The 14,529-nt window shown below is 37.7% G+C and overlaps 1 protein-coding gene across 2 annotated transcripts in view; it reads right to left on the bottom strand.

Moving 5' to 3' along the window:
• Positions 1–14,529, bottom strand: part of PLCZ1 (phospholipase C zeta 1) — a 47,066-nt gene that overhangs the window by 6,086 nt on the left and 26,451 nt on the right. For both annotated transcript variants that reach the window (XM_051784467.1, XM_051784469.1), the window contains 2 exons: positions 12,830–12,946; positions 2,420–2,592 (listed from right to left, as the gene is read on the bottom strand). In XM_051784467.1, coding sequence (XP_051640427.1) covers positions 2,420–2,592; positions 12,830–12,946 — 290 coding nt within the window. The remainder of the gene's footprint in view (positions 1–2,419; positions 2,593–12,829; positions 12,947–14,529) is intronic.

The raw sequence follows: 14,529 nt of genomic DNA, 5'->3' as shown, positions 1-14,529 counted from the left end.
CAGTTTGTGTCTAGTGGACCAGCATTAACAGCCATGGTGACATCAGCATTGTGTTACAGGGTATGTAGCAGACTGCCTCACCTATGTTTCTTCTCTTGCATAGTAATACATAAAACCTCTGCATTTAGTAAGCTCCCTGATGTTTTTCTCCTTAATTTAGTTAGCTACCTAGAAATTTTGCCTCAGACTGCCCTGTAATCTGGCTCCCAGTCTAAGAAAGGATTCATGAAAGTCACAACTTTGTGTGCTTTCTGCCTGTATTTCAGGACACCTAGGAGAGAATAACCATCTGTGCATAATCTGCTTTTTAGAAATTGGTGTATGGAATGTATCAATAGAGAGATACAACCCTGCAAGCCTTGGTGAAAGATATGACTCCTGATCCTGGTGTCAGGACTAAGCATCAAAACTCGTGATAGAGATTCTTATTCCCCTGTCAACCACCAGAAAATCAAACCCCACAAATTCCACCTTTTGCTTAGGTATTTTCTGTAACACCTTGCTCCAAGAAAACTTCCAGCCTGACATATTGAAGAGTTGTGGCTTAGCACACACCGATGCTGTCCGTTTTTTTTCCTAAAAATTATCTACTACCTTCGCTAGAAAGCTTTGCAATCACTCATGGGGTGCCCACTTAGATCCCGGGGAGGTTCCTTGCCATGTCCTGAGTGTCATGATGAAAATGCAGCCCCACTGACCAAGGCATGTGTCACACTCCTACCCCATTGCTAGACCCAGTCTAAGTCCCCTATGGGGTGGGAAAAGAGTGAGCTCTTTTTCAGCACACAATGACCTAAATCCATAAATCCAGTTAATTTTTGAGACCCAAAGTGAAGCAGACATACAGAGAGTAGTAAAAAGGTTGGGCTCAGAAGTTTCCTTATGAAGCACCTTGAATATCTGTATTTGTCCTTCAAAGGCTATATGCTTCTTGCTGATGGGAATTGTGGTACATCAGCTTAAGAGGGATATTGAATTCAGTAAAATCAGGCCCTGTGTGATTTTTCTGTTCAATTCTGTTCTTCACTGATTGATTTATTCCCAGTCATTCTTAGACATTTGGCCCCCAGATGTTTTATATCTTTGCCTTCTGTTAAATAATTTCTCTACTCATCAAGGTAGTAACTCTTTCTCAGCAGAAACTGCTTCTCCTTTAACTCCTGCTCCTGATTCTTTTTGTCTTCAACCACCATTTCCTGGGTTTTGCTGCTGACTCTGTGAATGGAGCTCCCTATGCCCTACAGTCCCATTGCTCCTCTGTAGCCTGCACCACCCAGCCTGTAATCTCAGTCTGTGCCCTCAGCCTAAAAAGCTGCCTTTCTCTTTTCCAGCTTCTTCCACACTCAGGCATTTACATCCCATTGTCAATGAATTTGTCTGTCTCCTGCATTACAGCTGGGGAGTTCTGCTCATCTTAATTAATTCCTGCTTTATACAAATAAGGGCTAAAATAATTGAGGTATTTGCCTGGCTGCTTGAAATCATTCAGCAATGTCTATTCACAATTGGTATGCTCACTGTCAGGACACTAAAATGCTCTTGATTAGGTGCATGCATTATGTAAGTACTTCATAATTGGTATTAACTAATGTTTTATCTCCACTCTTTATTTTTCTGAAAGAAACAAAATAGCAATTATACACTAATTTTATGCTAATTAAATGGCATTTATGCAAGTAGTGTACTGTGTAATCAGAAATATCAATTTTTCATTGGGAAAAGGTAGTTTTCTAACTAGTGAACAATTATAAGGCATTTACTTGACCTCAAAAAAAGGGTTTTTCTAACCCATTATTTGTAAATGACATGTATTTCTAATATTTTTAGAATATTTTAATTTGGGAGAAGTGGAAATAATTCAAAGGCTTATTAATTCGTCCCTCTTCACACTTATTTATGTTATTCTAGGATGATAAATAGTCTTTCATGTATGCACAGGAAGATAATGAAACTTAAAAGAAGCATAAAGCTTCCTATCGTATCTTTAAATATTACTATTTGTGAGTTAACATTATAACAGTACATGTGGTATTATTAATATTTAAAGAAAAAAAAAACACCAAAAAGGCACATTTGATTTCTGAGTTTTCAGAGTTCAGTCTCCACAACCACAACTGACCGGTCTCTTTGTCAGCTATACTGTTTATATTTCTGTACACAACACCACGACAAAAATCATGTATTTTTACAAACTCTTACAAGCTCTGAACACCTACATATTTTAGCAAACAAGAGTGAAGTACAAATGGGAAAGCACCCAAGCAGCAATAGATACTGTATGAAAGTTTTGCCGTCTTGTTAAAAAACAATATTAAACTTCTCGACGACCAGAAAGGGGGATAAGATGAGAAACCCATAATAGATAACAAATACACCTGAACTACAAAACATTGGTTTTCCCATTTCTAAATAATCTTACCCTTATTGACAGAGACATTGGTTTACTGTATGCTCCCACATTTTTTGGTGTAAACGTTGTGTTGCGGTCTCTCAAGAACTCGGGTTTCAGCACGTAGCCACAACCACCGTTGTCTAGGAATTTTCCATCTTGCAATTCCATCTGTGTTCCCGGTGTCTGGAAGTTTAAGGCCACTGTAAAATTGGATAAATATTGATTTTAGTGAATTAGATTCGAGACCATTTTATAAAACAAATAGTAAAAAAAAAAAAGTGCAAGTGGAGTTAAAATAGGTATATCTTTCAATTCATCTGTAAGTTCCTGTTATTTCTCTTAAATTTAGCAGCATTCAGTAATTAATTGTTCGCACACAAAAGCAGTGCACTATTTAGAACTGCAGCACTTTAAGAATTTCCCTATAGATCTTTTCTTTATTGCAGTATGTCACGTGTTTTCCATTTTCTTTCTAAATTAGACCTTGGAGAATATGAAAGGAGACATCTTTTTTCTCTGTGAGAACTAAATTCACATACTAGTTTCTCTACAGCAGCGAGACCCTGCAGCCCAAACTTGCTAACAAAGTTCTGGTGCAGAAGGCAAAACTCTGGGATTGTATCTAACCTTAGTTATGGTGCAGAATTCATCACAAAAACATGTCACCCAGAAGATCAAGAAGCTTTATCTTAGAGAATATTCAGTGCAAATCCATATAAGTTTATAGAAGCAATTTTAAAAGTGTTCTTAAATTTATGTGAGCACTCTTTCTTCGAACTTAATCCTCCAGTATTGGTGATTATTTTCAGAATACACCTGACAGCTTTTCCTTTCCGTGGCAGTTCAAAACATTCCTGGTTTGTTGCAGCAGCAATAATACAATACTCACGTCTCGTCAACAGGATATTGTAATTCATGAGATAAAGCCAACATTGAACTAGACCTGTTTAATGAAATTTCCCCTATTCCAGTACATTAGAGCTTCCTGTCACATTCAAAATAGAAAATGCAGAAGTCAAATCAGCGAAGTGATAACATGACATGTGTTAAATAGAAAAGGATAAAAAGTCATTTACTTGATGGCTTGGTAAGAAAAAAAAAAAGGAAGACTTTAGCAGTTTAAGTGAGTCCTCGTAATTCAGGAAGAAGATGTTATTAGATGTTCCAATGAAATAATATAAATGTACTGAATGAAGATTTGGCTCAATTCAAAAATCCTCATCTGATGTGAGAAATGCGCAAAATGTTTTCACCGCAAAAATTATTTGTTTCTTCACTGCTTTGATGATCCTTTTAACATGTTCTCTAGTAAATGACAAAATAGGAATGAAGCAGCTGGTTCTATGGGCCTGGTGTTTGCACTACACATGTTTTTGGTGGGGTTACTTCAGAAGAGCTCTAGCCTGGTTCCATGGCCTCAAAACCAACCAATGGCTGGAATACACCAGGTGCTCCCCCTGTGCATCATCTAGTTCATCTGAAAGGAATCCTATTTGTGCTACCTGAGATTGCTCTGCATCATGAACCAACATGGAACGAGTAGGAACAACTCGAAATCTTGCCTAAAATCCCAAACAAACAAAAAACCCCCAAAACAACAAAGACAAAACACAACATGCACTCCTGCTTTGAACTAAATGCCAATGTAGATGCAGAGATAAATTTTGTGTCAATATGCAAAGGAACTTATTTTACCTTTGACAATAGAAATCAAAGTGTTCATATTGCCCATTACACACCATTGCCTTTTTTAAAACAGGGTGAGTATTCTCCTGGTGTGGTTTTGGCAGTGGTTCACAATTCGGTTTTTTATGAGTCAACACATCATCCAGAAACAGCTTCAAATGTGGTGCTATATGATGCTTGTCATATCTTAATGCATTGATTCAAGCTGTGCAATGATGCTACAGAGTTGCAACCCCAAGGGCCCTGGAAGTCTGGGCCCTGGTGTGATCTACAGATAACCCAGTTCATAGATGATTCCTAGGCCATACTCAGAAAATGTGGTTTAAAAAGTGTAGCTGAAATTAGGCAAATTGAACAGTTGTAGCTTCAAATAGCAGCTTCCACACGATGAAACAAATTACATAATGAGACTATTGCTAAATTTGCTAAGTTTTATAGGCTACTAAGTAGGAAAATCTGATGTAACAACAGAAACAAGCAAAGAATACTTTACATGTCATCACATTAGGAAAATTACTTTTGCAACACATGTGAAGGGCAATGTTATTATGGGTTCATATCTTCAAACATCAACACTATATTTTCACTTAATTTAATTTTACCTCAGAATAAGTTAAAGACACACAGAACAGTAGTTTTAAATTACCTACTAGTTTCTTGGCACTGCAAGTTTTAGGGAGATAAAGGCAATGTGAAATTTTGCATCCTAAGCTCTGAGATGCACACCTCTACTAAAACTGTTTGCAAGGTTTGCAGCTGCTTGGGGCCTCCCAGGACACTGTTTTATGGTGTACTGTTGATGTGCAGTTTTTCTTATTAATCAGATGCAGTTATAATCCTTACACTTCTTGAGAAATGGGAAGGATCATAAACTACAGCCTATGCCCAGCAGTGTGGGCTTAGTAACATCTTTCTGCAAGGAAGACAGAATTTCTACCCGGTATTTCATTTCAGTTTTGCTGAAATCAAGAGCAGAACTGTCAATAACAACCTTTTACTGTTGTTTTATGAAAGAGTAGAAATTTAATGCATGTATGAAGAGAGCTTTAAACTGTCAATTTCTTTTGGAAAGAAGCCTAAATGTTCTTACAATGAAACCATTTGAGCAGTACATCATCTTAATGTGTGGCTTTCATGGGGCAGTACAGACACCTGAAGTTTAGCACTGTGTACATTTAACTTTCGCCTCAATCCTTTTATTGAGCTCTGAAAGCCTTTTAATGCTGACATCAAAATCAAAACAGCAAAGCAAAACATGGTCTTGGAGGACAACCTGAGCAAAGGAATTCCTCAGTGTGATTCCTGCACCTGAAATGGATCTATCTTCCTGGAACCACATGGCCAAATCTCCTTCAGATCAGAGTATTTAATACTCAAGTCATCTTCCACGGCTGTCCCAGTAGGCCCCAAATGTAAATAACTTCCTATAGCACATGGAAGTTAGGAAATTGCCTAGCTCCAAAAGATGAAACAATCCACGCTGCACAGAGGAATACAAAGGGTATATTTGACCAAAACCCTCTGTATCACAAGGAGTTAACTAAAGTCAGTCCTACAACTAATAGCAGAACTAACAACCTTCTAAATATTCAGATACAGCGCCTTCCATAAGCACTACCATTCAAGATGATTTATAGACTAAAAGCAAAAGCTTTTTAAAACCAAAATGAGCCCTGTAACTATGATTTGAAGGCAGTTGAGGAAAACTGCACATCTTTTGTCTGTGATCATGCCTCTCAATTAATAGTCCTGCTGGGACTTTAAAATTGCCATTTTTTATTTTTTATTCTTTGCTTCCTGGCTCTATCAGCTATATTACTTACATAAGGTTTAGTGTATTTTCTCCATTTAAAAGGGAAGATTTTAAAATGGCTAAGGACACATTTGTCATCAATTTTTCTTAAAATGAGCTACTTAATTGCCTTTTATGCCATTTAAAATGCATCTCAAAATTTTATGTGATTTCAAACAATATCATATGTAAAAACTGTTCATTGCCAATGTTCCTATCTCCATGATTTACCTCACTCATTTAAGTCTAAAGAGATATAATAGATCACACTTCCAACCCTTTTGTCAGCCCTGTTGCCATCCCCTCAGCTCTTTCCAATTGTCTCTGTTCTTAAAACGGGCCACTCACAATGAATGCAATGCAATTCTGTGCCTTAAATATTTAAAATTTGAGCTGAATTCCACACAGACTGGGAAATGCTGGTGAAAACAGGACCATATCCTAATGATCTGGTATGTTGCCATTGGTTATGAGATGATCTATGTGATTGGATTTGAAGACATTGCTTTCATCCCACGTTAGCACTCCCAGCTGGGCATTGACAGTCTATCCTTTCTTCTCACATGCAGCTCACAGCTGCACCCAATCCATCACTGCCCAAATTTAGAGAAATATTTCAGAAGTCCAGGAAAGATGGAGAGAGACAATTTGCAAGGGCATGTAGTGACAGGACAAGTGGGAATGGCTTCAAACTGAAAGAGAGCAGGTTTAGATTAGATATTAGAAAAAAATTCTTTATTCTGAGGGTAGTGAGGCACTGGAACAGGCTGCCCAGAATACAAAGGGTATATTTGGCTGCCCAGGCTGCCCAGAGAAGTTGTAGAGGCCCCATCCCTGGAAATATTCAAGGCCAGGTTGGATGGGGCCCTGAGTAACCTGGTTTAGTGGAAGGTGTTCCTGTCCCTGTAGGGAGCTTGGAACTGGATGATCTTTGACCCAAACCATTCTTTGATTCTAAGTTCTCACATGGCTGGGTATTCCACATGACCTTTTTTTAGAGGGATGAAAGTGGCTTTTAAAACTGAGTATGAGTTCACTCAAAATCTGGATGCAAAGGGAGGATATTCAGTCATCAGATTACATTAAAAGCAACTGAAGACACCTGAAGGAAGAATAAACTGTAACATGATGACATATTGTCACCTGCTCCATATACCAGGAGGCAAGCACTAATTTAAAGGAAGCAGACTACACAGCAATGGGATCTCATCAGTAGTAAACAAATTCTATCAAACTAATACCATCATCATCTGAATGATAAATACAACACCCATTTCTAAGCCTTGTGCAAGCATTAACTATCACAATGTGCTTAAATACAAATAATATTTCTCTTTGAATACTATTTTCAATATACTAAATCTAATATGCAGTCTGATGAGTCTGCATAGGAGAAATGCCATGCATGTGTAGTACCCTATAAACCTTTCTCACTAACAGCAGGTGTAAGGAAGATAATGTGCTCCATCACCAAGTGGTCAGAGTATGAAACCAGAGAAAATGGTCTTTTTTAAGCATGATTTTTAACTGTATCTATCTGAGAAAGTAGGAAGACTTGCAGCATAAGCAGATGGCTCTGAGCATTGCTTGTTGTTTTGGTCTTGTCACTCTGATCCCCACTGCCATCTCTGGGGACTTAATTCAGGCTTGAGGACATCCTGTCCAAAGTCAGTCTTTTAAGTGTCCTCAGCATCCCTTTTGCCTTGAGCTTTTTAGTTTTTCTAAATCTTCATGCAGCTCTAGCCCTCTTGCCAAGCCTGTGGATAGGTGAGATCCCACCCAAACTTTATGAACAAGGACTTTGGTCTACCAGAAAATAAAAACAAACATAGTGATCAGTTCCCTTGCAACACAGAGCAGGCTTAAATGGACAGTGTAAATTTTGACACACAAATTCTCATCTCTTTTTCTGATCAAAAAAAATCGTCAGACTGTATGTATTTTTTCCTTCTCCTTACAGAATAAAATTGGGCTTTAGGTATTCAGACTCCTAATATTATTAAGTTTAATTATAATTTCCGGCTTTATTTGTCACTGATGTATTTTGAAATGGTTGCTCTTATTTTACAGACACTTAATTTCTGAATGACTTACAATATAAGGGCTTCTGCAACGGTAAGAGTAACTACTCTTCTGAGAACTGAGTAAATGCAGAACTGCCTGACATAACACGCTTAGAATGGGCAGTCAGTCTTTTTTTTTTATTGTCATTGAACCAATTCAATCCAATACTTTTGCTCTAAAGGTGCTGTCATTTGAAATGTTAAGAATTCAGCCCTGCAGTTCATAATTGCTGACATTGTTCCCACATAATTACAAGGAGTTCTACTGGACAAAAAGATGTCGGGTGATTAAAAGTCATCCACTGTCCACATCTATCCACGAGTGGTTTCAATTAAGGATCCTCTCTCGTGAGGTTCTCATGGGAGAAGTACCTAAAGCATTTCTGATAAATTACCAAATCTAAAATCTAAATTGATTTTTGCTACCTGATGGATGTGTCAGTCTGAAAATTACACTTCAGTGTAAGTCTGAGCATCTTTTAGTTGTCATTTACCTGATTTCATTCATCATTAAACAGATACTTTTACAAAATAATTTAAAAAATTTTTTTAACTTGTGATTCTTGGCAGAACAGTGTATTTTACCAGCTTCCCTTTCCTGGTTTAGTCTGACTCACTGACACAGAGTTTAGAATAAGACCAGCAAAGATTTCAGAGGCATATGTGTCCCTGCAATTTTTTTCTGTCCTTCTTTAAAATTTACTGGATTTCAGATATATGATTTATTATTCTACTGGTTGTCTGAAGTGAAGGTAGCTGGAAAAAACTGATAAAACTAAATTCAATGTTTCATGCTTTTAGGTGAAATTCCAGTGTATATTACATACACCAAACACTCTAAAAAATAAACAGACTACAGAGCAGCCCAAGAGCTTTCTCATAAACCTGACAGTAGACACATTTCTGCAGGAGAAACATGAAACTATCATTCAAAACAAGTCCCAGACCTTGAAGCCATTCCAAAGGAAAGCTGAGTACATTTAGGGAGCTTCATACATTGAATGATATTGTCCAACCTAACTGGTACATGTCTACACCTGAGTTAACTGCCCCACCACAGCTTGTGACAATCAAATCAATGAAGTTTAATGGACAACATATTAAAAAAAATGGGTCCTTACTGGAAGTATTAGATTAATCATATCCCTGGAGTCTGCAATTCTAATAGCTGTCCCATTGGGCTGAGGACTTATAGGCAGTAAGAAGCAAAGCAACCTTTTTGAGGAGGTCCATAAACCAGGATGGTCATGTGGCCTATTACAGCCGTGGAATTTTTTCCAATTACTTAATAAACACACTTATTTCTTTGGCATCTCAGTATCATCTTTACACAACACATTATTCATCAGTATTTAGTAAGATTTGTGATAGTTGTGTGGAGACTATCCTGCAGCAGTTGTAGGATATGAAAAACATAGAAGAATGTTGTATGAACTCGACCAAAAACAATGCATGGCCCTCCAAGATTGTGTGTGGGCTGCCCTGGCAAGCAGGTTAAAACACCTTCAAGAAGATCCCCCTAGCCTAGGAAATGAAACAGGGGGAATGCATCAGTTGAATTCATTAGCCAGGTTGTAATAAATCTAGTTTTCACTTCCTAAAGAGGAATTTTTGGACTGTTAAAACCATATTAGGAAGAAAGTAATAATATAGGTATTGATACAGAACCCAAGCAAGGTCAGACTTCAGTTGTTTTAAGTTGCAAAGGTGAGGCACACCAAGATTTAAATAAGCAGGTTTCTTTTCCCTAGGAAGCTTCAGAGGTTAAAATCAGAACTAGTTAGAGAGCTTTTTATCACTCCTCTTTTTATGAATTTTTTTTTCATATTATTGCACACAAGATTAAGCCACAAAACAGATGTGACAAAGCTGCCAAGATACATTTCAACATCACAGACCAAAACAAGACCTAGAATAAGAAAAAAATCCATCATACAAGTAGAGGAACTTTCACAGCAGCATACAAATTTTTATGAGTGCTCCAGAAAGCAGGTGCTCTATGTGGCCTCTTCTGATACAAAATTCTGTACCTGCCATACCATGGCCTTCTCATAAAACCATGTTTTAGTGATTCCTGTAGAGTGTTTTGATACATGGATAATGTTTCATACTGCATGCAAAGGCCATATTCAAAAGGATATTTAAGTCTTTCTATTTTTATTTTTGCTGAAGCTTTCTTATGTTTTGGATTTTTTGCTCTGTTTAGTCAATATAATTCAACTGATATATGTTTATTTAAATAACTGTCCTGAATTTTCTTTCCCCACATAAATCTTTACATTCATTTTATTTACTACATAAAAATGAGCTATGGATACACCAAACCAGTTCTTTCCAGTGCCACACTGCAGTTGTATGCAGGAGGCATACTAATTTTCCACAGACTATTAAAGGGGTTTTTTTCTCCATAAGACTTCTTTGTTCACAAAACCTAACCTTCTCTTATGAGTCTCAGTTTTCAGAGGATGGACATGGACTGCAGAGTGATATCCCAAAGCAATTTTGTGGAAACTCTGTACTCTTAACTGAGGTTTTTAACTTGCCTTCCCCTGGAAACTGGGTTTACACAATTACACGTCTCGTCCTCAGCCCCAGCAAATCTCGAGCCTGTTGGACCATTTCATCCTGCTTTAGCTGAGTGCCAGACTGCTCCAAGTTAATATGTTCCAAGCAATTTAGGGAAGATTGCTGGCAAGGTAAAGAGAAGAGCACAGTTTTGGGTCGATCACTAAGGGAAGTGAAGGAATAGCTCAGCTCTCGTGTCATGATGCAGAGGCCTGGCAGGTGGTATTATATGTAGGTTTGACCAAAACCTAATATATTTTCTTTGCCCAGCCAGAAGAGTCATGGATGTTAAAGGAACTTAAGCTAGCAGGTGCAGGGAGGGTAAAAGGAGCTGAAGAAGGGGAATAGGTGACATAGGAGAAATCTGAGAGTCCTGTGAACAGTTTTAGGGAAATGGCAGAAGGGATCTGGAGGGATTACCTCTTTGCATGGGATGCAAAGTGCAATGGCAGGGAGACAGGAAGGGTATGTGGACTATGCAGACAAAGGAGAGACACAAAAATTAGAAGGTCTGTGTCAAGTGAGTGGAAGGACATCAGCAGAAGATTCACTGAGATTCCCTCTGGGACTTGCATTGTGAAGAGCAGTTATATTTCTGCCAAACAGTTATCTAAAACAGATTAGGGAATTAAGAATAGATCTACCATGGTTTGGAAATAATATATGTGTAGAATTGTTTAAATCAGCCTATTCCCATGAGAATATATATTTTTTTTTAAATGAAGATGCAAATGAAGGGACCAAAAGGGCAGATTTAACCACTTCCTGCATATTTTCAATTCTTCCAGGAAGGGCCCCAAACCCCCTATACACCAAAAATCATATGTTTTGCATACTATTGTTTAGAATGACTTTTCTTTAAAGTATACTCTGAGTAAACAGTAACTTTGAAAGACTTCAGTTCTGTCTGAGATCTAACAAATGGATATTTTTTGCAGAGATAAGTATGGAGATTTAAAGGCTAGAAAGAAAACTAGTAAACTGCAGCATGATAAGCCTGGGAGATTAATTGAATTTGAAATTAAGAACCTCTGGCCAGTGCTTCCTCCAAGCATAAAACAAACTTACTAGTGTTTAATAGCAATGGGGATAGTATACACAGTGCTCATTCTAAGTTCTTGAACTGTAAGAGCATAGCTGGGGATACATTAGGGGGTTAAACAATAAATAATACATATTCACAGATTCAGTGGAAATTGCACATCATTAACAATATTTTGGAGAAGGTAACTTGCCACAGAAGATATTTTTGGAGCCGAGAAAAGAAACAAGTGGAAAAGACAGCCTGGAACATTGGTGACATCAGCTTCAGGGCCCTACAGGCAAAGTGAAATCTGTGCCTGTCCTTGGATGAGTGTTTTAATGTAACAAGGTGAGCCCATACCTGTCACCTCTCAAAACTGGGAGACTAGGGCAAACTGCCCTGCTCACCCCAGAGCCTCCCTCAGGTGTCCTTGGCACAGACTCGGAATAAAAGACAGAATATATATCTGGATGCAAAAAATATTGTTCTCTACTTTACCTAAGGCTGAAGAAGGTGTAGCAGACAGACACAGAAGAATAATCTGCAAATGAGAATCTTTTCAACTGAAGAACAAAGAGATGAAGGTAAGATTGTCTCTAAAGCCATTAAAAAGGAGAAAATGCTTGCAGGTGAGAGGTTTCTCAAAGCCTGCTGAGTACAGAAGTCATGCTTATTTTTAACAGTTTCAAATTAATAACTTGAAGAGAAGCAGGAAATATTGTTATTTCGTTGTTCAGGGAGCTTTGTACAGGAAATTAAGATGCTAAATTTATGTTGCATCTGTACATACACTGGAGATTCCCAGCAGTTCCCAGCTGTACCTGGGTATTGTGCTGACCAGGAGTGTTTGAGTGCCTCCTTGCAGTACCATATCCTATTCTGGGAATTCTTGGCACCTCTGTTAATTGTTGTGCCCACATTTCCTGCATCTGTGCAACTTCAGTCACAGAAAACCACTGCAAACCCACAGATGCTTCAGAAAAGACTTCCACTGCTGAGTAATGGAAGCTTAAAAATGTTGTATTGTTTAAATAAACTAAAAATAAACTAAATAAACTAATAAAATATAATAAATGGAATGTTTGGGATAAGATACAGCTATTTAACACAAAGTGATATTTATAATTACTAGGGATGAAAAATTGCTAGGATATGTGGGCTGAAAGAGAAGTTTATATAACACAAAATGAAATTGATGCCAGTGGGGGAAAATATGTAACTTACATAACAAAAAAGTACTCCAGGAAGCAAAAAACCTCTTGTATCTGTAAAACCATGAATGCAACAGTCTCTGCAGACAAACATACCCATTTGACACCCCACATTCCAGAATTCTTGAGGATTATAATTTGAAGAGGTCATTCTTGTTCCTCTCGGGTAGATTCTTGTAATAAATCTTGTAGTATGTGAAATAAACTCTTTAGCTTAAAAAACAGAATGATAAAAGCTTGGTAAGAAAAACTTTGTTATTAAAGAGAGTCTATTCAAATAAATAACAATAAAAATACAATAATCTGATCCAGCAATTTTTTTAACTCAATATCATAACAGTGTATTCTATTTTAATATTAATATATGTATTATATAGTAATATACTGCTCTGAGATACAGCTAAAATCCTATTTTAAAACTTCAATATTTGACTCATATTGCTGTGTAAATGCAGACTTATTTTAAAAGTTTAGTAACCAAGAATCATTCCTTCACTGAAATATTCTGTTTCTTCACCTCTTTGCTAGGTAACTATACGATTTTTACACTAATGCCCACTGTGTTCTCATGGAAAACTAAGACACAAAACAGGAAAGTGCTCAAAAAGCCCTCTCATGCTTTAGTAGCTCAATAGGAAAAACAAAAATCACCCTAAGATGATCTCAGCTTGTTTGCTGTTTTGAGGATTAATAAAATGACTGAAGAATATCAAGACCAGTGCACAGCACACTTTTAAATGACATTTAAATGGTTTTTAATAAGCCTCAGAAGATAGTAAGTGGGTTGGTTTTCTTCCTGCTAGCAGTGTTCCCTCCCTCCTCGTATGTAGGCACAAACTACTCCCATGTGGGAAACTTCAGGTGACTTCTATCTACATGACTCCTTTCTAGTAATTAAACGAAAGGTTTTTCATTTTCCATCCTGATCCTTTCCATCCTCCTTTAACACTATTTTTTGGGGTTTTTTGCTTGGTTTTTGTTTGGTTTGTTGCTTCTCTGATTGGGGTTTTGGCTGGGTTTTTCGTTTGTTTGTTTTCAATATAACTACTTTTATGTTCACTAGATTTCCAGAGGAGCCAGAGAGGACTGTCTGTTGGCAAAATCCTGCTTGTTTTGATGCTGTTCAGCACCATTCACCCAACCAAACGCTGAATCACCTCCACAAAGTGGTGGGTGGCAGCTGGGCTGGCCCTGAGTGAACGGGCATGTGGCAGATTCATTGTCATGGCCACTGATCTCTGTCCTTAACACTCCCTCGAGGCTCTTGGCAGGCAGCTGGAGTTCAAACAGCAGAGCCTGAACTGTAGTGGCTGCACCAAATGGAGATGCTCCAACACAGAGTGAGTTTTGAATAACCCAACTTGGCTGCTGTGAAAGGTCTGGTCCAATGGGACCCTTCTCTGGGATTTATCCATCCTGTCAGTCTTATCTGCAGCTCTCCCCAAAGCCAGGGAGATTCCATGCCCAGCTCCAGTGAAGGCTGAGACCAGACATGGAAGGGAGTGTGAAACCTATTCCACATGTTTTCAAGTATTGACTGTCACTTCTAAATTATTTGATGCAGAAAACAATGAATAAAAAGGCAACCATACATTTTATAGACTATGTTAATATTTGCTCTTATAAAGCCACGTGAAATTAAAAGAAAGTTGCATTTCAATTTTCCTCAAAAAACCAACTGAAATAAAAAATGCAGTGCAAAGGACATTTTTAAAACAGTATTATAAAAACAACCAAATAAAACTGGACAGTATGTGTTTCATAAAATTTTAACCCTTCCAATGCCCTGACAGAGA

This window comes from Manacus candei, unplaced genomic scaffold (assembly GCF_025592945.1).
Source record: "Manacus candei isolate 608988 ecotype Guabito, Panama unplaced genomic scaffold, ASM2559294v1 h1tg000018l, whole genome shotgun sequence".
Lineage (NCBI taxonomy): Eukaryota > Metazoa > Chordata > Aves > Passeriformes > Pipridae > Manacus > Manacus candei.
This window is presented reverse-complemented; position numbering and strand designations above follow the sequence as displayed.